Genomic DNA, 25361 nt, shown 5'->3' on the forward strand with positions numbered 1-25361 from the left:
GACTAAGAAAAAAGCTTGTTCTCATCTTTACATGAGGACTCTACATTGCTTAACTCCCATCATCACGTAATGGCAGTTACATTTGTAGGTCCCACATTAAAGAAGACCTGAGAATGTATCCCCAAAGCGTGAGCTTACAAGACTGCCATATTAAGTTTTTTGTTGACATTAGTCCCAGCATAGGTTCTGGAAAAAAAAAAAAATGCTGGCTGTAAATGTCTTCTCCTATTTATCTAAATACGGATTTCTTAGGAAACTTGACTCTGCATTAAAGGTATTTTTAATTAATTGAGCTAACTTCTAAAATATATGCCACATTTAAAATCACGTATATTTTCCTATATTATAGTTTGCTCCTTTATATGTCTCAAGTAGACCTGAGGGAAGAAGATCCTTAAAACTTTGTATTTCAGTGTAAGCTATCTGATTTGAATTTGAATTTTCTTTACAAAACCCAAATTCATTCATTAGCGTCATGTTTATCTGCTTAGCAGTTTAAGGAAGAACTTGGCAGTTTTGTGGTTTTTTTGAGATTATCGTTCGCTTAAAGTGCCAGTGTTTTATTTATTTATTTTTTATTTTTTATTTTTTTTTAGTGCCAGTGTTTTAAAATAACATTCTTGTAATTTTACACACTTTTGTGATGGAGTGCTGTTTTATAGTTTTGACTTGGATTCTTTCCATTTGCATTTGTTTATGTAATTTCAGGAGGGAATAATGAACACCTGAGTCCTGGATAATAATAATAAACTAATAATTGCAGACACTTTTTTAAAAATAAAACAAAAACTATCAATTAGCTAATTACTAAGTGTTAGATAATTAACAAAATGAACTATGTTTTCTCTAGAATTATTTGATGCCAGATAATAATAATTATGAAATAAACGAAATAAGAGCAACATATCTTTTATTAGTAGGATGAAAACATGGAAAGTAATACTTTTAAAGAAAATAAAAGCTGAAAAATTGTTGTCTGTAGTCAAGACAAAAGATTTTCATAATGATAAATTGAGAGTCAATGAGTAATCAGGCTATCATTCAGATGTTTCACAGGAGGGTGAGAGGATGGGTTAACAATCTGTCAGTAGCTGATGTGAAGAAAGCTTTATGTACCAAAATGATAGTTACTGGGATCAGGAATTTACAGAGGACACTGTACCAATAGTACAACTTCAATATGTTATAACTTTTATAAATCTTGCGTTGATTTTTTTAAAAATGCCTTCAGTTGTTAATTACTATAAACATGTATAGCCCATCAAGATCTAATTTTAGGGATGCCTGGGTAGCTCAGTGGCTGGGCATCTGCCTTTGGCTGAGGGTGTGATCTTGGGGTCCTGGAATGGAGTCCTACATCAGGCTCCCTGTGAGGAGCCTGCTTTTCCCTTTGCCTGTGTCTCTGCCTTACTGTGTCTTTCATGAATAAATTTTTTTAAAATTCTAATTTCATACCTAAACAGCATCCATAGCATAACTAAAGGTATGTCTTGGTCTTCAATATATAATACTGAAGAATTGTTACATTTTAAGTTTAGGGGAAATGGTCCGCTAGTGTTTGCTAATGAGGAAGTAATCATATTATAAAGGTATAAGCTCTTGACCCCCATCTTTTCAAGTCTCATATTTAATCACTCAAGTTCCAACTTCACATTAAAAAAAACCTGAGGGACGCCTGGGTGGCTCAGTGGTTGAGCATCTGCCTTCGGCTCAGGTCAGAATCCCGGGATCCAGGATCAAGTCCCACTTTGGGCTCCCAGCAGGGAGCCTATTTCTCTCTCTGAATAAATAAATAAAATCTTTAATAAATAATAAATAAATATTTTAAAAGTTGACCTTTAAAAAAATTTACGAAGATATGATTAACATATAACACTATTCTAAGTTCAGACATATAACATGGGGATCCCTGGGTGGCACAGCGGTTTGGCTCCTGCCTTTGGCCCAGGGTGCGATCCTGGAGACCCGGGATCGAATCCCACGTCGGGCTCCCAGTGCATGGAGCCTGCTTCTCCCTCTGCCTGTGTCTCTGCCTCTCTCTCTCTCTCTATTTAAATAAATAAAAATTTTAAAAAAGGACATATAACATGAATCAATGTATGTGTATATTAAGACATGATCCCCATAATAAGTTTATAACATCCATCACCATATGCAGTTACAATTATTTTCCTTGTGATAAGAGATCCAAAGATCTTAGCAATGAAAAATCTGAACACTGTATGCTTCTAATGTCTTTGCATCTTAGACCTTAACAATTGTTATGTGAACTTATAGTGTTTTGACATTGCTGAAAAGACACTTTTCCCCCTGAAATTGTACTCAGCACAAATAATTAACCCTAGCTCCCCTAGTTCATGCCTTGTAATACCAATGATAAGTTCATCCAATAATAACAAACAGCATTGTCTATATGCATGCAACAAGGTGGGTAGCAATGGCCTATGCATTTATAAATGATGTGTCAACAGTCATACGGACAGCTGTGATAGCCAAACATAAAAAAAGACAGTAAAATTTGAAGAAGTCTAGAGATGGCAGTTATTATGTGCTGAATGTTTCTGTTCCTTAAAATTCATATGTCAGATCTCTAATCCCCAGTGTGATGGTATTTGGTTTTTTTTGTTTTTTTTTTAATTAATTAATTTATTTATTTATGATAGTCACAGAGAGAGAGAGGCAGAGACACAGGCAGAGGGAGAAGCAGGCTCCATGCACCGGGAGCCCGACGTGGGATTCGATACCGGATCTCCAGGATCGTGCCCTGGGCCAAAGGCAGGCGCCAAACCGCTGCGCCACCCAGGGATCCCCCCAGTGTGATGGTATTTGAAATGGGACATTCAGGAAGTAATTAAGAGTTAGATGAAACACATGGGTGGGCTCTCATAATGGGATTAGAGTCTTTATGAGAAAAGACACCAGAAAAAGTTCCATTTTCCTTGAGTGTGGGCCAGATTAAGGGTTCATTTCTAACAAACAGAACAACGCAGAGTGATGGTATGTGATTCTAAAAGTAAAAGATAAAGGACAAGTGGTTTCTCTCTATTGGATCATTCACTCTAGCGGAAGGCACTTGCCATAGTGTAATAAGCAGCTATACAGAAAGGGTCATAGTCACAGAGGTAAAAGCAAACTAGAAGATTCTTATTTGTCCATGAATCCAGGAAAACAAATTCACCCACTATATCAAAACAAACAGAAAGTTCCAACAGTTTGCCCACATTAAGTATGAGCATGAAAATAAATGGAATGGCCATGTTGCAAACATAAAATGTAAGGAAAAAGAAATAGGAAGACACAGAATGAAGACAAAGAAGATGAGGTAAAAGCAAAAGGAAGATGTGCAGAAGGAAGAACTAAAAACTCATGTGTGGGCACTGATGAGAATGACTAAGGAAAAAAAGGTGGTATTTATAGGCAACAATACTGTATTATAAATATCAAATTTTCTGGGAGACTAAAAATTATTCACATAACAAAAAAACAATAATTATGTAATATGATGGAGATGTTAACTAATGTTACAATGGCAATCCTATTGCAATATATAAATGTGTCACATTAATATATTGGACACCTTAAGCTTATACAATGTTACATGTCAAGTATATTTCAATTCAAAAAAGATGGGAGAGAGGAACTGAATATAGTTTGAAAAGACACTCAAATAATCTAATCTTAAAGGAAATAAAAGAGAAGAAAAAAGACTTCTCTGAAAAAAGACTTATCTCATTATAAGAAAGAACTTTAATGAACACGGTTCTATGAGATGAGATTTCTTTAAAAAATGAGTTCCTAAAAGCATTAGATGAAAAATGAGACTGCAACAGAAGGAAATTAATTGAGAACCAAAGGAAATTACAAATAATAATTGTGGAAAAGAGAGAAAAATAGAGACAAAATTAAAGACTAAATTAGTCTAACCTAGAAGGCCTAAGAAAATCACTTTGAATGCAGAGGAAAACTGTAAAGAAACTAAACTTATAAGAGAGAGAAAAAAAGTATAATAAATGACAGAAAAAAATGCTTACATAAGAATAATTTCATTCCTTAAAAGAAGTGTTCTATTTATAAAAATAGTATTCATTAGGTAATAGAAATTTTTCTCTAAAGGAAAGAAAAACAAATCTGCCAATTGAAAGAGTATACAGTGTTTGGTAAGGGAAAGAAGAAAGAAGAAAAGAAAAGAAAAGAAAGAAAAGAAAAGAAAAGAAAAGAAAAGAAAAGAAAAAAAAAAGAAAGAAAAAGAAACAAAAAAAATGACACAGAAAAATAAATACCCAGACATATGCTAATTAAGTTACTGAACTTCAAAGATAAAGGATTTTGTTTTTGAAATATCCTAGCAGAAATATCATGCCCCTTGCAAATAAAGATTAAAAATCTTATCACGGTGGCCCCAGGCTTCCAGATATTTTTCTATTGACACATCTAATGCCAGATGCCATAGAGCAATTTCCACATAGCCCAGAGGAAAATAAAGAACAAAGCAAGAATGTTTATTATAAAATCCACCAAAGCCGTCATTCAAATCTAAAGCCAATAGCAGACATTCTCATACATGTACGAGTACCAATGAGACCCACTAAAAGATGTGGGCAGAGAGTTTAAAAAATATATATTTTTTTTACATTTGAAAAATCAAGTGCTGATGAGAAAAACCATGGTAAAGGGATTTTACTCACTGGCAATTAAGATTTACTTCTCATCTCTCCAAAATGAGCTTAAACAACTGGATGAAGATAAATGCTATAAATGCTGACAAGTTGCAAAATAACTTTTTAAAAAAAATAGAGTAAATGGGAAAATATGTATATGCATTTATTTCTATCTTTATTAATGAGGTATCTTCAGTCTTTATTAATGGGAATTCAAAAGTCTCTGAATTTGGTACATTAAGAAATAAAACTGCTCATACATTTCTTAAAGTTATACCAAGAACCAAGAGAATATTTATAAATAATATCATAACTACCATATACCAGGAGATAAAGGAGAAAAAAGTTGTGTGTTTGTCAGCTTTTGACTCCCCAAAAAGGTCCACTGGAAAAGCAGATGTCAATGTTTGGGTTTTTTTTTTAAGATTTTATTTATTTATTCATGAGAGACACACAGAGAGAGAGAGAGAGAGAGAGAGGGAGAGGGAGAGGGAGAGGGAGAGGGAGAGGCAGAGACACAGGCAAAGGGAGAAGCAGGCTCCATGCAGGGAGCCCAACGTGGGACTCGATCCCGGGTCTCCAGGTTCACGCCCTGGGCCAAAGGCGGCGCTAAACTGCTGGGCCACCCAGGCTGCCCAGACGTTAACGTTTAATAAGCGAATTTATATGTCAGGTTTACTATATTAAAGAGAATAACATTTTGCCAAAACTTGAGTTGTGTCTCAGAAGAACAAAGTCAAGTTTTAACACCTGGGCTGGATGATATAAGGTGGTTTTAGAAGGCAGGGAACTGACTGGGATTCTGTAAAGTTTATGACATAAAACCTGCATTGTTGGGCACGGAACGAATATTAAGTGAGTAATGATGAGTAGGCAGCTAATCATGATCATTGTTTTGTAGGCTCATAATCTTATCTTCAAGAAACAAATACTTTCTGGAGCAAGAATCTAAAAATTTTTGCCAAAGGCCAATGTTTTTTTAACACAGAGATAGGAAAGCATGCTATGTGCTGGAGTTATTTAGCACAGAGACGGGAAAGTATCTTGAGGCCAAAATTTCTTAGCACAGGAATATCTCCTCTTCAGTTATTCTTTAGTCTAGCAGGGAGGATGAACCTTTATCATCTGGGGCCATGATCAATCCAGATCTGCACTGGATCATGTAACGGTCACGGTCAGGTGTAGAGTTTCTGATCATAATTGTTCCATCTCTGTCATGTCAGATTTTTTCTTTTCTTTTCTTTTCTTTTCTTTTTTTCTTTTCTTTTCTTTTCTTTTCTTTTCTTTTCTTTTCTTTTCTTTTCTTTTCTTTTCTTTTCTTTCTTTCTTTTCTTTTTTTCTTTTCTTTTTCTTTCTTTCTTTCTTTCTTTCTTTCTTTCAGTACGTTTATTGGATGATTTTATGGAATAGCAACTGTACAGTTGCACTTAAAACTTTGGAGTCAAACATCTGAGCAGCATAACAGAGATAAGTATGACCAAAGCTTATAGTTTGTTTCTAGTCCAATAGCCAAGAGAGGCCAAATTAAGCCAAGAATATTCCTGTAAAGAGAACCTGAAGACCTAGAAACAGAAGTAAAAGCCTAATTATTAATTCCATGATTTTATTGTGTTTTCCAGACCTTTTTTGCAATATTAAAATTCCACACAAGTCTGTAAGTTTTAAGTCTAGCATTCTTCTCATAAGACAGTTCACATTCAACACTGAGAGGACTGTGTTATGTTTAAAGTGACTCTATTTTAAACCACAATCAAATGGTCTCCAAAGCTGAGGGGGATAGGAGATGGGTACTAATATTTAGTTAGATGTAGGTTACAGTGTAGAAATGAAGGACTGGCCTGGGGCTTCCTGTGGTGAGGAGATAACAAGAATAAAGGACACATGAGATTAGTTGTGGTCTCTAGCTAATTTCTGAGCAGGCACATACTAGTGAACATCTGTTTCCCAAAAACAAAAATTAACTTTCAGAGGCAGTAGTAGTTTAAATCCTGATTTAGGGAGAAAAGAAAACTGCTGGCTACCCATTAGAATGGCTTAAAGATCCTTAAAAAATGTACAAAGCCGAGATTCTACCCTCAGAGATTTTTATTTAATTCATTTAGAAAGGAGCTTGAGCACTAATATTTTTTAAAAGCTCTGCAATTAATCCTAACTTGCAGCAGGGATGAGGACAAATGGCATAAAGTTATAGCTTACGAGGACAGCCTGTTCTCTTTATGTCTAGAATGTAGCTGAGAAGAACAGGAAACTCCGTGACCTCAGCAGGGAAAGGAGAAATCCCAAGGTGGCAAGACAGAGTATCAGCTCTGAACCCTTCAAGTCACATTACTATGATTATCTTCCAATGTGGCAGGCCTGACGTTATGAACGGATTTCTGAAGCAATCTTGCTTGCATTGGTGAAATGAGCCCTGGGTTCCTGAGAATGAAACCAGTCAGCAACTCACTGAAGTTTTATTTGATCTGTAGAACCTGAATCAAGTAACCCATGAGAAACTTCAACCTTGACTCCACTTTCATAACTGACAAAGATAATATGATCGGCAGTCCTTTGAATAAAGGAGAGGCCCAGGTCACCGGCCACCTGACACTGTCTCCTCCTCCTAGGCCATTCATATTGTTTCCATAGAAGTTTCTCTTTTAGACAAACATGCCCAATAGTGTATTCCTAAGCCAAAGGTACACTCTCCGAGAGGGATTTTGCAACCAGATTTTACTTTTTGCAAACAGATTTTAGAAGTGGGTTTCCTCCCTATTAATCAATATTGGGTGGTAATACTACTAATAATATCATAAATACAAATGGGGGCAAGAAGTGTGAAGAAGTACAGGATGTTATGGGAGTGTACAAAGGGAATCTTCACCAGTTTATCATTAACTACTAACAGTGATATTGTGAGACCTTCTTTGAAGTACTTTTTATGATTTATTTCAAAGATATGTCTCAATAAATATTTTTTATAATTGAATGATTAGATGGAATGAGTAGGAATTAGGTAAACCAAAGGCAGGAGGAATGTAATCTGAGGCAGAAGAAATGTGTTTGTATCTTTACTAGAGAAAACACATGTAGTATATTCGAAAAACTGAAACACAATGAAAAAGTGAGATGAAAGAGGTAAAAGCACAAGTCAGATCATACATATTAGGCCTGCTAAGTTGGGTCTCCAGTCTAAGACTAATGAGGAGCCTCTGGATGATTCTAACTAATAAAACATTTAAATTTTTGAAGAATATTTCTGATAATAATTTGGAGAAAAGAAAGGAGAAGGGCCAGATTGGATTTGGCACATTCACTGGCGTAGCCCAGGTAGTGTCTGAATACTCTAGTGTGACAAAAAATTGGTGAGGATATAGACTATGAGAGTTGTTTAAGAGGAAGAAATAATAGAATTCACAAAGTATTGATGGGAAGGACTGATGAAGGAAAAGAGGAAAATCAATGATGGGCCTCAGTCTGCCCGTGAGCATTTGAGGATCTCTTTTTGGTATTAGTATGAAAGAGTAGCCTAGTGTTTCTATCCGGTGAGCAGATGGCAGTCTGACTGGTGTGATAAACAATGGGCATGTCAGCTATATATATTTTCAATAATTTTCAACAAAGATTTATTTCTGAACTTCTAAAGTCTTTATGTTGACCATTTTTTAGTTCATAACAACATACAATTGCTACATAACAATTTTAAGATGTCAATCTATAGCAATTTTCTCCTACAAAAATCATTTCCCATTTCATCACTCAGGTACCAAAGTGAGTGGTTTCCTGCTGCTCAGAACCTCTGACAGAGCTAGGTGGAATGAATACGGTCTCCAAGAACAAATTCAACACTTAGTCCTTCAGAAGAGCCTTCTGTGACTTTAAACAATGCTCTCTTTGCATCAGATTGATAAGAAATGGACACAGAAACTGCCATGTTACAAGATCAGGGAGTTGATGCTGGTGGCCAATCACCTTTTACCAAGGCCTAAATGCCCCACCATTCAGCTTCTGCATGCCCCAGGGCAAGACAGCTACATCTGTGAAGGTGGATACAGTGAACCAGAGCAGGATGCAAGATGTGGCAATTATTGTAGACACAGATAAGTCTAAAGAGTGGTCAATATTGACTCTTGGTCATCATCTGTGTCCTGTGGTTTATTGTGCGATGATATCGGAACAGTTACAAAGAAACAATTGTATTTTAGACTCAGATGACAATCACCTTCTCTCTGTGATACAAAAAGATGTTAAATCACTAAGTTATGTCTAAGTTATATGAGTTTTGTAATTGCTTTGGTGGCTATTTTATATAAAGAGGTAAACAAAAGGAAAGTGTTAAGGAATACTGAAAGAAGTCACGGAAGTTCGATTCTTTTAATATTGATTGTTCTGAGACCAAATACTTAAAAGGCAGGCAGATCTTGTCGATATCTCTTCACGGTGGCTGTTAAAGAAAAACTTTACAAATAGTACAGAAACTATTTTGAAATACTAAGCTTTCACTCTTACAGATTCCTAAGACACTTTTAACAGTTTGTTACTTGCAGTACACGGATATCAATATTTCAATAAGAAAAAATGGTAGGATGACTCTCCAAAAATTTAATGAAATAAAATCATTTTGTTTAATGATTATTAAGTGATTTTAACTTTTAATACTATCTGATAGGTATCACAACCATACTAGTAAGTAGATAAAAAAAAGTTTTGGCAGATTTCTTGTTTTAAAAATATGAGACCTGGAATATTTATATTTCAAAGTGATCAAAGAAGCATCTTCTCTTCTGCTAATTTAGGCTTTTACGTTTATAACAATGACTCAGAGGTAACTGATTACTCTTCCTCTTGCTTCAAATTGGATTACAACTTGTTTCCTAGTCAAGGATAAATCTTAATTTCACTAAAGTGAGAAATGAAGATTGCCCAGACTAAGTTGGAGGACGTTGAGTAATTCAAAATAAAAAACTTTGCTCCTTTAGTTAGAGATAATAAATCAGGCACAGCTACTTAATTATTTTTAGCAACATGTTTTCCAGTGGACATTTCAGTCATTTCATAGTCATTTCACAGCATGCTTTTTGCCAAAAACATTAAAAATCAATTAGTTTTCATTAAAAAGTGATCATAAGATATTCTATTTTCAAAATCAAATCATTTGTAGCTTAGTTGGTGCAAAACATCTGAAACTGAAGTATTTTTCGAGATTATTACTGTTTTTTCAACTTTTTCTGTCCAAGTTTGAATTCTTAGGTAAGGTAATAACCATTTCCGCTATACTTAATGTTATTTTAATGATCTGAAAATTTATATTATTCCAATGGATATATATTTATAAAATATTTAATCTAAAACTTAAAGTCATTTTCTTCATTGGGCATTTTTCTAGATTAAAATAATGTTTTATTATTTTAAGGCCTGAGATTATGGTGTTTATGCATTACTGCAGTATAGTCAAACCTGTCCTGCCAAATATGTATCACAAAGTGCCAGTTTCCTTGTGAGATTACATGACCATTATAGACTAAATATTTGTGCCTCCCTCAAATTTGCATTTTGAAATCTTACCCTCCAATGTAATGATATTAGGTGCCTTTGGGAGATAATTAGGTTTATTTTTTTTTTATTAATTTTTATTGGTGTTCAATTTACCAACATACAGAATAACACCCAGTGCTCATCCTGTCAAGTGTCCCCCTCAGTGCCCGTCACCCATTCACCCCCACCCCCCGCCCTCCTCCCCTTCCGCCACCCCTAGTTCATTTCCCAGAGTTAGGAGTCTTTATGTTCTGTCTCCCTTTCTGATATCTCCCACACATTTCTTCTCCCTTCCCTTATATTCCCTTTCACTATTATTCATATTCCCCAAATGAATGAGAACATACACTGTTTGTCCTTCTCCGATTGACTTACTTCACTCAGCATAATACCCTCCAGTTCCATCCACGTTGAAGCAAATGGTGGGTATTTGTCGTTTCTAATGGCTGAGTAATAATTAGGTTTAGATGAAGTCATGAAAGTGAAGCCACAAGAATGGGATTAATGCCCTAAAGGGTTTAAGAGCTTGCTTCTCTCTACTCTCTGCCTTGAGAGCATACACCAAAGTTAGCCACCTACGAACCAGGAAGTGGGCTCCTGCAAACACCAAACAAATCTGCCTTGATCTTGGCCTCCCAAGCCTCCAGATTGTGGCAAATAAGTTTCTGTTGTTTAAGGGCTCCACTCTGTTGTATTTTATTATACCAGCCCCAGAAAACTAATAAAATAAGTAAATAAATCGTACTTTGGGTTTCATCCCAAAGTATATCTTATTATAGATTATCTTAATTAGGTAATATTTAGATGTGATTTTCGAATTTAGAGTTGATGCTCAAACAAGTTGAGAGTTTTGGAACTGCTGGGATGCAATGAATGTATTTTGCACGTGAAAAAAAAACAACAACATGAATTTTGGGGATGGGACCAGGGACAGAATGTTATAGACCTAATGTTTTTATCTGCCCCCTCCAAATTCCCCTCCAAATTCGTATGAAGTCCTAGCCCCCAATGTGATGACATTAGGAGCTGGAGTCTTTAGAAGGAAATTAAGATTTGATGAGATCATAAAAGCAGAATTTTCATAAATAGGATTCAGGCCCTTATAAGAGTCCCAAGAGTCCCCTCTACTTTCTGCTGGGTTCAGATTCAAGAAGAAAGCCATCTATAAACCAGGAAGCAGGTTCTCACCAAACATTGAATCTGCTGCTGTCTTGATCCTCCAGAACTGTGTAAAAGAAATGTTTGTTAAAGACATACCCAGTCTATGGTATTTTTGTTCTTGCAGCCCAAATGGACTAAGACATGATAGGTTGACAGATTTTAGGTGGGTTTCATTCTGTGGTCCCCATTCAAATTTAGATTCCAATACATTTAATGCATACAGGTATAATTTGTGACATAGGGAAATTATCAGTATTAAAAAATACTTACAATTTAGAAATGATTATTTATTTATTCATGAGAGACACAGAGAGAGAGGCAGAGACATAGGAAGAGAGAGGAGAAGCAGGTTCCACGCAGAGAGCCCAATGTGGGACTGGATCCCGAGACTCTGGGATCACGCCTTGAGCCAAAGGCAGATGCTCAACCACTGAACTACCCAGGCGTCCCCATTATTTTGTTTCTATTGAAATATTTTTAGATATAAAGAAAGTAATTCTATTGAATAGTAAGACAGAAGACAGACTTTAATTATAAGTCAAGTAACTATATTTTTAGGACCATTTGCTATCATATTACATTGACTCACAATAATTAAGGCTGACATGTCTCAATAAATAGACTGAAGAGCAGTCCTATTTAAAAAAAAAAAAAGCAGAGAAGATCAAAATGAAATAAAGTGGTCTAATACTCCACAGGATGAGCATGATCTGTCTTAAAAGTTTCCCAGCAGGTGCTATTTAATTTGTTGAATTTTCCCAAAATCTGTCCTTTAAATTGCAGTCCTTGAAATTTGCTATCAACATTATCTCAGATTTAATCAGATTGAAGAACTGCTGTTTTGTGCGACAAATCTCAGCCAGGATTCAATCTGGAGAAAGAAACCACACAGTGATTTAGACAGACAAAGTTTAATGTAGAAATTTATTAGCCGTAGCAGAGCTCTGTAGCCATGACCCATTGGTTAGTAATAAAGAGAACTTGAATATAGCAACAGCAGATATGAAGAGTGTGAGTCATCATCAGGGCAGAGACAGAGTGCCCCATGAAGAGACCCCAGGACTGAAATCAAGACTGTTGGAGATGGCACAGCTGTGGCTCACAGAAAAGTCACTGTGGTACTTGCACTTGCAGAACCTGCTGGAAATGTGGGGAGCGTCGTTCTCACTGGAGGCAAGCGCAAGGACAAGCCGGTCTGCAGGGCTGCTGAGGCTAGCTCCTGGCTCCTGGCTATGTTGACGGGGGGAAGTGCAGGAGCATCAGAAGTCTGTGCACCTGCTCTTGGAGCCAGTCCCCTGGAAGGAGAGAGCAGGTTATTTCTGGGATGTTTTGTTCGTGCTCATTGATATTTCTCAATATGCAGAGCAGGCTACAGAGGAGGCAACCAAAAACCTCAGGAACTCACCGCCCTGCTGCTCCACAGGACCCAGTTCCCCGGCCTGTCTTCCTTCTTCTTTTCACTTTTCAGTCTTCTGATGCTTGTTTAATAAATAATATCTAGAGTTATTAGTTGTACTTAGCAGGAGGAATAGAATCAATTTCCCTGGAGCCAAAAGTCTATCTTTGCATTTAAAATTATTTTTTCCCTCTAACCAGTACTTTTCTGGTTAGACTAGTATATTTGGGCAGAATTCACTGTTTTGTAAAAAACAAAAACAAAATATTTCTCTTCTAGCACCTACATTCACTCTTTCCACCTTATTTTTCCTTTCTGCTTTTTCTCCTTCCCTTTGTTCACTTCTTCTCAGCCTCCATCCTCCCTGAGCTTTTCCTACCACATAGCTATTCAGAAACTATTATGTTAAGAAGTAATTCAACAAGTTTTTTTATGGCTATCTTTTCCAAAGAGATGACCATCATGTTTATGTTGATGTTTCTTCACGTTTATATTACTTTATATAAAAGCGACAAAGGCATTTTGTGGTTTCAAGCATAATTGGTTAAGCAATTGAAGTTTTGGCAAAAAGCACCAAGGGTTTTCACCACCAGAAATAATTTTTATTATTTATTTTAAGCGATTCAATGTAACTGGTAGCAAAATGGTACATAGACAATAAACAATCGATTCCCATAGGATTACAAGGACTATTACTGAGTTTATGTTTTATTTTTGTGTGCAAGTTAAGTATTTTAAAAAGGCAACAGTTTGTTAAAAGGCTTTTATAAGCGTATTTTATTCTTTAAATAACAGAAAGACTAGTAAACTATTGTTTTTATAACAAGCTGTTATGAATTATGTCAATTATTAAATTTGGACTACTGTTCATAATCAAAAATAATTATTTTAAAATTTATGAAACAAAGCTTTTAGTTTTATAGGAAATATAGTTATGTCCTAGCTTGGAGTCCTAGTCTTGACAATGGTCAAAATGCAAAAATACTAAACTTGAGATCTCGTGGGGAAATAGAATATTCATAAAATCTTCCATTTATTCCTAAAAATAATTGTAATGGAGTAATGAAATGACAACTCAAAGAAATATCACATTTGATTATTCATGTGTAAATATAAAATAAGTTAAACTTATTATTGTTCTCCATTACATATATTAGTTCAGTTCTGTCTTTCATTTGAAAAATTTACAGGTGAATATGTAAGTTTGCCAAGTATATTTCACATGTCTACAACATACATGCATACATATGCATACAATCTTTGTTTTAAGGTCTGCTGCCAATTTTAAGTAACATGACAAATTCCCTACTTCTCTGATTAGAGAAAGTTAAACATAGGCTTTCCCTGTTTTAGAGGAAATTCTTGGTGTTTTTGTTATTCTAAAATGAGACTCATGGAAAATACTAAAAAACAATAACAAATAGGCATTTCGTCCTCTGTAAGCCAAATTATACAATGGCTATCAGCTATAATTTCACATGTTTGGTTTTATATTTTCATGTCCATAGAATTATCTGGGAAATTTTCGGCTTTCTTTATTTATATTTGTGTTGTTTTAAAAAATTCTTCCACTATCTTCTCAATTTATCTGCTTCTCTGTGAAAAGAAAGAAGAAAATGCCTCTTTCTAGTCTTATATGCCCAATTTTTTTGTGGAATTAAAATTCATTGTCAAGGTCAGAAATTTTTTAAAACACAAAATTAGAGGAAAAATGTCTTTTTAAATTTACCAATGTCTCTCTCATGGGAATACCTTAACATATTCCAACCACCTGGCAAACTGCTCTTGTGCTTTTCAGCCTATTTCTGAAGCAGAACGAAGCAGTAAGATAACAGCATTGGTGTCATCAAAGATCAATCTATATTTATCTTATAACTGTAAAATTCTTCAGGATTTATATTAAATTTCAATGGCAAAAGCTACCCATCTTAACTACATGCATTTTCCTCACAGTGTTATATGTCCTACAGATGATTTTTCAAAATTAAATAAATTTTTTAACATATTGTTTTGTGTATGAATATCTCAATACTAAAGCATTGAGGAGGACTTTTAAAGTTTTGAAATGTCCTTGTATTCCATAAAAGGTTAATTTTGCCTGTTTGAATTTTAAAGTATCTTTCTGATGAAACATACTATATAGACTACGAAAATGTTAAAGCTCAAGAGCCTAATGAAAATCATTACTGCATATTTCAGTTAACGTTTCAATTCCTGGCTTCAATTTAAGTCAACATTTGTGTTTTCAGTATTTTCTCGGTCAGGCATTCTTTTAGGAAAATAATAAATATTTGTTTTTTAACACTTTTCTTGGCATACAATGTGTGTCAGATGTAAATGTAGCAAAAAGTTCAGGTACTTGATATTTTTTGTTTTGGTTTCCTCAATGTAATAAAACATGCTGTAAACATCTCAAGTTCTAAAATGAATATGATATGATATGAAAAGGCAACAAAAACGATAAAATGATTTATACTCTAAAGCAAACTGTGAGTCTCTCACAAAAGTCAGCCACACAATTTTGTTGGTTAATCTCTGTGTAGATGCCAGACATTTATGATGAGCTCAAATTTATAAAACAGCAAGTTTAAAGAATATAATATGACTATTTAGTTTTTAAGAGGAACCAGTCTTCTACGTCCATTGTGATGCACCAAATATAGTTGGATTTTTTGTTTACCTTCATAAAACCTTAATACTTTTAAAAGTTGGCTTCATACACTTTGGAATATTGTCAAACAAATATCCCATTTAAATTTTTGTGTTTTAATTGAGGTTTTCAAAATCATCCCATTGATGTCTTTCAAATATTAATAGGAGGAGTACCAATAAGCAATACTTTAAATTTCAAAATAATCTATATTTCTTAGAGAATAGATTGATTTTAATGTGAGAGAATTGAATATATTCTGATCAAGTTTCTTTCATGCCAGCAGCACTTATTCTTCTCCTAAGATTTAGAGTTGTTTCAACCAAGATTCTTGTAGGAGAAAAAAGGTCTCTTATTTTCCTTTTATCAAAGCTGAGTTTCCTCCCGAGAGTCTTGACCCATGGCATTGCAGATGCTGTTTTTTCGACTGGGTTCACTGTTTGGAAGGTATGCCAACGGATCTGGTCGGATTAAGTATCTAGGAAAAGAAAAAGCAAATAACTGTAATAGTAAATAAAGGCAAAAAAAATTCACACCTACACTTTAGACTGCTGCTTCAAATGTATTTGGTTTTCAGGTCATCTAAACTGTATCTATACATAGCACTAGTAAAAGAACTCACTTTTTAGGTGGCCTATACAATTTGGCAGGGACTTCTATTATTTCTGTATTTAAGCAGATGATGATGTAAGCTGATGAATTAATAATTATTCTTTTTTAGTTATGATCCGTTTCACCTCCTTCCTCTTATCAAAACTTCATGTTTTATTTTAGTGTTCTGTTGATTTATTATCTTTGACTAATTTTCTAACAAGGAGACCTAAATCTCAGCCATGATTCTTCTACTACTTAACTGCTCTTAGTCTTATTTTTTTCTTTTTTCTTTTAAATTTTTATTTATTTATGAGAGAGAGAGAGAGAGAGAGGCAGAGACACAGGCAGAGGGAGAAGCAGGCTCCATGCACCGGGAGCCTGATGTGGGATTCGATCCCGGGTCTCCAGGATCGCGCCCTGGGCCAAAGGCAGGCGCCAAACCACTGCGCCACCCAGGGATCCCTTATTTTTTTCATAAATAAATTGGATCTATATCATTTCCAAAGTCTTTTTAAATTAAATATTTCAGGAATCTAAAAAGGTAATCATTTGATAGACACTCTGAAGAATACTATGCAGAGATAATCTTTTAATTATCTGGAAATTAATCTAAAATTCAGGGTGTGCTATCATGAGCAATTATACAAAAGAATAAAAAAATAATTCTTAATTCATTCTAACTGGTAAATGGAAAAATGTCCATCTGCCAAACTCATACACTTCAATAATGTTAGAATTTGTTTGAAGAGAGATGTTTTACTTCCAACTTTCAAATGACACAAGGTTCCATTTCTTGAGCTCACTTGGAACACTGTGTTAGGAACTGAATAGAAAAAGTCACAAACCTTAACCCCTATCCTGCACAAGATTAGTAGACTTTAATCTATAAAGCAGATATAGACAAGAAAAATAAATTCCAAACATCACAGAAAGAGAAAAAAAGTAACAGAAAAAATGAGGGAATACTTTTACTGAGGAGGTTGAGCTAAGCTTCTCTCTCTAGCTTGCTCCTGATCTCTTTAGAAAATGAGTTTGACTTCAGGAGAATGGTTAAACCAGGAAATAGTGGAAGGTAAATTCAGGGAGAAAAGTAGAAAACAGCTAACGAAGGACTTTAAGTTTCAGGATAAAGTAGTTTCGATTTCTGTTCCAAAGGCAGTGTAAAGTCATTGACAGTTTGCAGAGAAAGAAGGAAAATAAATACATGTAATGCAGCATTTGAACAGTCTTGTTTCAGGTGCAAATGAAACTGGGAATTCATACTTTCATAAACATTTGGGAGGTACAAAAAATGAGCAGAAAAGCTAACTTAAAGTGAGAATTCTAATGAAGATTACACATTTCCTCTTAAAAACTGAAGGAAAAATATACATAAAATACGTTCCTTAATGAAAATAAGAAAAGGCAATTTAAAGCCCTACAGTCTATTTTCTCTGATCAAATAAAAGTTGGAATTAATGTCCTTGAATCCATTAACTGGATATTGTTATCTATGCACACTGCTTTATAATTACTTTGAATATCACTAGCATTTAGATTGATGAAGAAAATAGTGCATATTAAGCTCTTTTTTATTTGATAAATTGAACATGTTCCAATTTGTAAATTAAAGATGTACAACATGTTACTGTGATAAATTCATATATTTTAATGATTGCCATTGAAGCAATATTCATCATATTACATCATTATAATGCATTACTATTAACAATATTCATTATACTGTGCATTAGATCTCTATCTTTACTTCTTGTTACAAGCTTGAACACTTAAATATCATCAATCTTAATCCCCCATCTTCCTATCCCCTTGTAACCATCTATTTTTTTATGGACTTGACTCTTTTTTTAGATTCCACATATAAGTGATATCACCCAGTACTTGTCTTTCTCCAACATCTCACTTAGCATAATGTGCTCAAGGTCCATTTACGTTGTTGCAAATGGCAGGATATCTTCCATTGTGTATTACACCACATCTTTCTTATTCATTCATCCATTGATGGGCATTTCAGTTGCTTATATATCTATTATTGTGAATAATGCTGAATAGATGTGTGTGTACATATGTCTCAGCAATATCCTGTTTTCATTTTCTTTGGATAGTATACCCAGAAGTGGAATTGCTGGGCCATATGGTAGATCAATTTTTAATTTTTTTGAGAAACTTCTGTATTGTTTACCATAGTGGTTGGACTAATTTAAATTCCCACCAGCAGTGTATATAAGAGTTCTGGTTTTACAATACTCTCACCAATACATGTTATCTCTTGTCTTCTTGATAATAGCCATTCCAATAGGTTTGAGGTGATATCCTGTTATGATTTTTATTTGCATTTCCCTGATGATTAGTGATGCTGAGCATCTATCCACAGCATTGGCTATTTTCATGTCCTCTGGAAGCCTTAGTTTCTGCCCATTTTTAAATCTGATTGTTTCTTTGTTTATAAGTTCTGTATATTTTGTATATTAACCCCTTATCTGAGATATGGTTTGCAAAATTTTTCTCCCATTCTGTAGGCTGTTGTTTCATTTTGTTGATTGTTTCTTTCATTGTGCAGAAGCTTTTTGAGTTTGATGTAGTTCCATGTGTTGATTTCTGCTTTCTTTGTTTGTGCTTTTGGCATTATGACCAAAATATCATTGCCAAGACCAATATCAGTGTTTCTTCCCTGTTTCCTTCTACAAGTTTTATGATATCAGGTCTCAGATTTATGTCTCTGATCCATTTTGAGGATTTTTTCAGTGGTATGCGATAGAAGTCTACTTTCATTGTTCTGCATGTGCTTCTACAGTTTCAATTTTTTTTTATAAATTAATTTTTATTGGTGTTCAATTTACCAACATACAGAATAACACCCAGTGCTCATCCCGTCAAGTGTCCCCCTCCGTGCCCGTCACCCATTCACCCCCACCCCCCGCCCTCCTCCCCTTCCACCATCCCTAGTTCATTTCCCAGAGTTAGAAGTCTTTATGTTCTGTGTCCCTTTCTGATATCTCCCACACATTTCTTCTCCCTTCCCTTATATTCCCCTTCACTATTATTCATATTCCCCAAATGAGTGAGAACATACACTGTTTGTCCTTCTCCGATTGACTTACTTCACTCAGCATAATACCCTCCAGTTCCATCCACGTTGAAGCAAATGGTGGGTATTTGTTGTTTCTAATGGCTGAGTAATATTCCATTGTATACATAAACCACATCTTCTTTATCCATTCATCTTTCGATGGGCACCGAGGCTCCTTCCACAGTTTGGCTATTGTGGACATGGCTGCTAGAAACATCGGGGTGCAGGTGCCCCGGCGTTTCATTGCATCTGAATCTTCGGGGTAAATCCCTAACAGTGCAATTGCTGGGTCGTAGGGCAGGTCTATTTTTAATTCTTTGAGGAACCTCCACACAGTTTTCCAGAGTGGCTGCACCAGTTCACATTCCCACCAACAGTGTAAGAGGGTTCCCTTTTCTCCGCATCCTCTCCAACATTTGTTGTTTCCTGCCTTGTTAATTTTCCCCATTCTCACTGGTGTGAGGTGGTATCTCATTGTGGTTTTGATTTGTATTTCCCTGATGGCAAGTGATGCAGAGCATTTTCTCATATGCATGTTGGCCATGTCTATGTCTTCCTCTGTGAGATTTCTCTTCATGTCTTTTGCCCATTTCATGATTGGATTGTTTGTTTCTTTGGTGTTGAGTTTAATAAGTTCTTTATAGATTTTGGAAACTAGCCCTTTATCTGATATGTTATTTGCAAATATCTTCTCCCATTCTGTAGGTTGTCTTTGAGTTTTGTTGACTGTATCCTTTGCTGTGCAAAAGCTTCTTATCTTGATGAAGTCCCAATAGTTCATTTTTGCTTTTGTTTCTTTTGTTTTCGTGGATGTATCTTGCAAGAAGTTACTGTGGCCAAGTTCAAAAAGGGTGTTGCCTGTGTTCTCCTCTAGGATTTTGATGGAGTCTTGTCTCACATTTAAATCTTTCATCCATTTTGAGTTTATCTTTGTGTATGGTGCAAGAGAGTGGTCTAGTTTCATTCTTCTGCATGTGGATGACCAATTTTCCCAGCACCATTTATTGAAGAGACTGTCTTTCTTCCAGTGGATCGTCTTTCCTCCTTTGTCGAATATTAGTTGACCATAAAGTTCAGGGTCCATTTCTGGATTCTCTATTCTGTTCCATTGGTCTATGTGTCTGTTTTTGTGCCAGTACCACACTGTCTTGATGACCACAGCTTTGTAGTACAACCTGAAATCTGGCATTGTGATGCCCCCAGCTATGGTTTTCTTTTTTAAAATTCCCCTGGCTATTCGGGGTCTTTTCTGATTCCACACAAATCTTAAAATAATTTGTTCTAAGTCTCTGAAAAAAGTCCATGGTATTTTGATAGGGATTGCATTGAACGTGTAAATTGCCCTGGGTAGCATTGACATTTTCACAATATTAATTCTGCCAATCCATGAGCATGGAATATTTTTCCATCTCTTTGTGTCTTCCTCAATTTCTTTCAGAAGTGTTCTATAGTTTTTAGGGTATAGATCCTTTACCTCTTTGGTTAGGTTTATTCCTAGGTATCTTATGCTTTTGGGTGCAATTGTAAATGGGATTGACTCCTTAATTTCTCTTTCTTCAGTCTCATTGTTAGTGTATAGGAATGCCATTGATTTCTGGGCATTGATTTTGTATCCTGCCACGCTACCAAATTGCTGTATGAGTTCTAGCAATCTTGGGGTGGAGGCTTTTGGGTTTTCTATGTAGAGTATCATGTCATCGGCGAAGAGGGAGAGTTTGACTTCTTCTTTGCCAATTTGAATGCCTTTAATGTCTTTTTGTTGTCTGATTGCTGAGGCTAGGGCTTCCAATACTATGTTGAATAGCAGTGGTGAGAGTGGACATCCCTGTCTGGTTCCTGATCTTAGGGGAAAGGCTCCCAGTGCTTCCCCATTGAGAATGATATTTGCTGTGGGCTTTTCGTAGATGGCTTTTAAGATATCGAGGAAAGTTCCCTCTATCCCTACACTCTGAAGAGTTTTGATCAGGAATGGATGCTGTATTTTGTCAAATGCTTTCTCTGCATCTAATGAGAGGATCATATGGTTCTTGGTTTTTCTCTTGCTGATATGATGAATCACATTGATTGTTTTACGAGTGTTGAACCAGCCTTGCATCCCGGGGATAAATCCTACTTGGTCATGGTGAATAATTTTCTTAATGTGTTGTTGGATCCTATTGGCTAGTATCTTGTTGAGAATTTTTGCATCCATGTTCATCAGGGATATTGGTCTGTAATTCTCCTTTTTGGTGGGGTCTTTGTCTGGTTTTGGAATTAAGGTGATGCTGGCCTCATAGAATGAGTTTGGAAGTACTCCATCTCTTTCTATCTTTCCAAACAGCTTTAGTAGAATAGGTATGATTTCTTCTTTAAACGTTTGATAGAATTCCCCTGGGAAGCCATCTGGCCCTGGACTCTTGTGTCTTGGGAGGTTTTTGATGACTTCTTCAATTTCCTCCCTGGTTATTGGCCTGTTCAGGTTTTCTATTTCTTCCTGCTCCAGTTTTGGTAGTTTGTGGCTTTCCAGGAATGCGTCCATTTCTTCTAGATTGCCTAATTTATTGGCGTAGAGCTGTTCATAATATGTTTTTAAAATCGTTTGTATTTCCTTGGTGTTGGTAGTGATCTCTCCTTTCTCATTCATGATTTTATTAATTTGAGTCTTCTCTCTCTTCTTTTTAATAAGGTTGGCTAATGGTTTATCTATCTTATTAATTCTTTCAAAGAACCAACTCCTGGTTCTATTGATCTGTTCCACAGTTCTTCTGGTCTCAATTTCGTTGAGTTCTGCTCGAATTTTAATTAACTCTCTTCTTCTGCTGGGCGTCGGGTCGATTTGCTGCTTCTTCTCTAGCTCCTTTATGTGTAAGGTTAGCTTTTGTATTTGAGTTCTTTCCAGTTTTTGAATGGATGCTTGTATTGCGATGTATTTCCCCCTCAGGACTGCTTTTGCTGCATCCCAAAGATTTTGAACAGTTGTATCTTCATTCTCATTAGTTTCCATGAATCTTTTTAATTCTTCCTTAATTTCCTGGTTGACCCTTTTATCTTTTAGCAGGATGGTCCTTAACCTCCACGTGTTTGAGGTCCTTCCAAACTTCTTCTTGTGATTGAGTTCTAATTTCAAGGCGTTATGGTCTGAGAATATGCAGGGGACGATCCCAATCTTTTGGTATCGGTTCAGACCCGATTTGTGACCCAGTATGTGGTCTATTCTGGAAAAAGTTCCATGTGCACTTGAGAAGAATGTGTATTCAGTTGAGTTTGGATGTAAAGTTCTGTAGATATCTGTGAAATCTATCTGGTCCAGTGTATCATTTAAAGTTCTCGTTTCTTTGGAGATGTTGTGTTTAGAAGACCTATCAAGGGTAGAGAGAGCTAGATTGAAGTCACCAAGTATAAGTGTATTATTATCTAAGTATTTCTTTACTTTGGTTAATAATTCGTTTAAGTATTTGGCAGCTCCCACATTCGGGGCATATATATTGAGGATTGTTAAGTCCTCTTGTTGGATAGATCCTTTAAGTATGATATAGTGTCCCTCTTCGTCTCTCACTACTGTCTTCGGAGTGAATTTTAGTTTATCTGATATAAGGATGGCTACCCCTGCTTTCTTTTGAGAACCATTTGAATGGTAAATGGTTCTCCAACCTTTTATTTTCAGGTTGTAGGTGTCCTTCTGTCTAAAATGAGTCTCTTGTAGACAGCAAATAGATGGGTCCTGCTTTTTTATCCAGTCTGAAACCCTGTGCCTTTTGATGGGGTCATTAAGCCCGTTCACGTTCAGAGTTACTATTGACAGATATGAGTTTAGTGTCATCATGATATCTATTTAGTCCTTGTTTTTGTGGATTGTTCCACTGAACTTCTTCTTAAAGGGGAATTTTAAGAGTCCCCCTTAAAATTTCTTGCAGAGCTGGTTTGGAGGTCACATATTCTTTCAGTTCCTGCCTGTCTTGGAAGCTCTTTATCTCTCCTTCCATTTTGAATGAGAGCCTTGCTGGATAAAGTATTCTTGGTTGCATGTTCTTCTCATCTAGGACCCTGAATATATCCTGCCAGCCCTTTCTGGCCTGCCACGTCTCTGTGGAGAGGTCTGCTGTTACCCTAATATTCCTCCCCATGAAAGTCAGGGACTTCTTGTCTCTTGCTGCTTTAAGGATCTTCTCTTTATCGTTGGAATTTGCAAGCTTCACTATTAGATGTCGAGGTGTTGAACGGTTTTTATTGATTTTAGGGGGGGATCTCTCTATTTCCTGGATCTGAATGCCTGTTTCCCTTCCCAGATTGGGAAAGTTTTCAGCTAGGATTTGTTCAAATACATATTCTGGCCCTCTGTCCCTTTCGGCGCCCTCGGGAACCCCAATTAAACGTAGGTTTTTCTTCCTTAGACTGTCATTTATTTGCCTTAATCTGTCTTCATGGTCCCTTAATTGTTTGTCTCTTTTTTCCTCAGTTTCCCTCTTTGCCATTAACTTGTCTTCTATGTCACTCACTCGTTCTTCCACCTCGTTAACCCTCATCGTTAGGACTTCTAGTTTGGATTGCATCTCATTCAGTTGATTTTTAATTTCTGCCTGATTGGATCTAAATTCTGCAGTCATGAAGTCTCGTGAGTCCTTAATGCTCTTTTCTAGAGCCACCAGTAGCTGTATAATAGTGCTTCTGAATTGGCTTTCTGACATTGAATTGTAATCCAGATTTTGTAGCTCTGTGGGAGAGAGGGCTGTTTCTGATTCTTTCTTTTGAGGTGAGGTTTTCCTTCTAGTCATTTTGCTCAGTGCGGAGTGGCCAGAAACAAGTTGTGTTGGAACACGGGGGAGTATCACTGGTCCGTCCAGCTGGTCTTCTGGGGAGGGGCCTGCTGTGCTGATTCTCAGGTGTTAGCACTTGGGGGAGCTGCTCTGCCCCTGCCTGCTGCCGGGCTCAGCGGGGGTTGTTTACCCCGTGGGGCCCCAGGAGGAACAGCCGCAGTTGCTATGGCAACTCTGGAAGCCTGGATTCAGCCTCCGCAGGAACTACGGGGCTCGGGGCTCTCGGTTCTCTGTCCGCAGGGCCTGGAGGCTCCGGGGCGGGGCCGCTGATGTGCTCAGCTCGGGGCAGGAGCGTCCTCGCTGTCCTGGGCCCTCCCGGCCTCTGCCTGTCCCGGGGGGTAGGCCGGATCCTGGGCTGTGTCCCGGCGCCCTGTGCTCCGGGGCCTGCGCTGTTGGATTCGCGCTCCCGCCCCGCAGCCCCCTCCCTGGAGCCGCCGCCCGAGCCCCTCCGAGCTGCTCCGGTCGGTCCCGCCGTGCGCGCTGCAGCCCTTAGGGAGCTCGGTGCACTCTCCTGCGCTCGCAGGTGTCTGTTAGTGTCCCCGGGAGCCCGAGGGCATCCCCGCCCTCCTGGGTCCTGCTCCAACTCCCTGCGGGCCCCTTTCCCCCGGGAAGGTTGGTGCAGCTCCTGCTCCTCCGGGACGGGGCTCTCCTGTCCTGGGGACACTCGCCCCGGCCTCAGCCCGGCTCCTCCGGGGCCCCTCCCCCTCGGAGGCCTTTTGTTCCTTTATTTCTTTTTCCCCGTCTTCCTACCTTGATAGAAGCGCGAACTCTTCTCACTGTAGCGTTCCAGCTGGTCTCTCTTTACATCTCAGGCCGAATTCGTAGATTTTCAGGATGGTTTGAAGGTTATCTAGGTAATTTGTTGGGGACAGGTGATTTGGGGACCCTGCTCTTCCGCCGTCTTGCCCCTCCTCTACAGTTTCAATTTTTGAAGAGACTTTCCTTTCCCCCATTGGGTGTTCCTTGCTATTCTGTCAAATATTAGTTGAACATAAATACCAGGATTTAATTCTGGGCTCTCTATTCTGTTCTACTGATCTATGTATCTATTTTTGTGCCAGGTTCATACTGTTTTTATTACTATGGCTTTATAATATAGTTTGAATTCAGGAAGTGTGACACCTTTGGCTTTGTTCTTTTTTTCTCAAGATTGCTTTGGCTACTCAAGATCTTCTGCGGTTCCATGTGAATTTTAGGATTGTTTAAGTCTGTGAAGAATACCTTTGGTATTTTGATAGGAATTTTGTTGAGTCTGTATATGGCTTTGGATAGTATGGCCATTACAAATATTTATCCTTCTAATCCGTGAACATAGGAGGTCTTTTGATTTCTTTGTGTCTTTTCTGATTTCTTTCAGCAAAGTTTATAGTTTTCATGGGCAGATCTTTCACTCCTTTGGTTAAATTTATTCCTAAGTATGTTATTGTTTTGGACAGTCTTGTGAATAGGGTGGTTTTCTTTCTTTCTTTCTTTCTTTCTTTTATTTTATTTGATGTTGAGTCATTAGTGTAAAGTATTACTGTCA

The 25361-nt window shown here is 36.9% G+C and overlaps 1 protein-coding gene across 12 annotated transcripts in view; it reads right to left on the reverse strand.

Moving 5' to 3' along the window:
* Positions 1 to 12088: 12088 nt before the first annotated feature.
* KCNT2 (potassium sodium-activated channel subfamily T member 2) overlaps positions 12089 to 25361 on the reverse strand; it is a 377566-nt gene continuing 364293 nt past the window's right edge. For 11 of the 12 annotated variants that reach the window (XM_055334362.1, XM_055334364.1, XM_055334361.1 and 8 more), the window contains 2 exons: positions 12739 to 15857; positions 12089 to 12628 (listed from right to left, as the gene is read on the reverse strand). In XM_055334362.1, coding sequence (XP_055190337.1) covers positions 15746 to 15857 — 112 coding nt within the window. In that variant the 3' untranslated portion in view covers positions 12089 to 12628; positions 12739 to 15745. Of the gene's footprint in view, positions 12629 to 12738; positions 15858 to 25361 lie in introns of those variants that run through there. The other variant, XM_055334363.1, reaches the window with a different exon arrangement.

The sequence above is a fragment of the Nyctereutes procyonoides genome, unplaced genomic scaffold, assembly GCF_905146905.1.
Source record: "Nyctereutes procyonoides isolate TBG_1078 unplaced genomic scaffold, NYPRO_anot_genome, whole genome shotgun sequence".
Taxonomy (NCBI): Eukaryota; Metazoa; Chordata; class Mammalia; order Carnivora; family Canidae; genus Nyctereutes; species Nyctereutes procyonoides.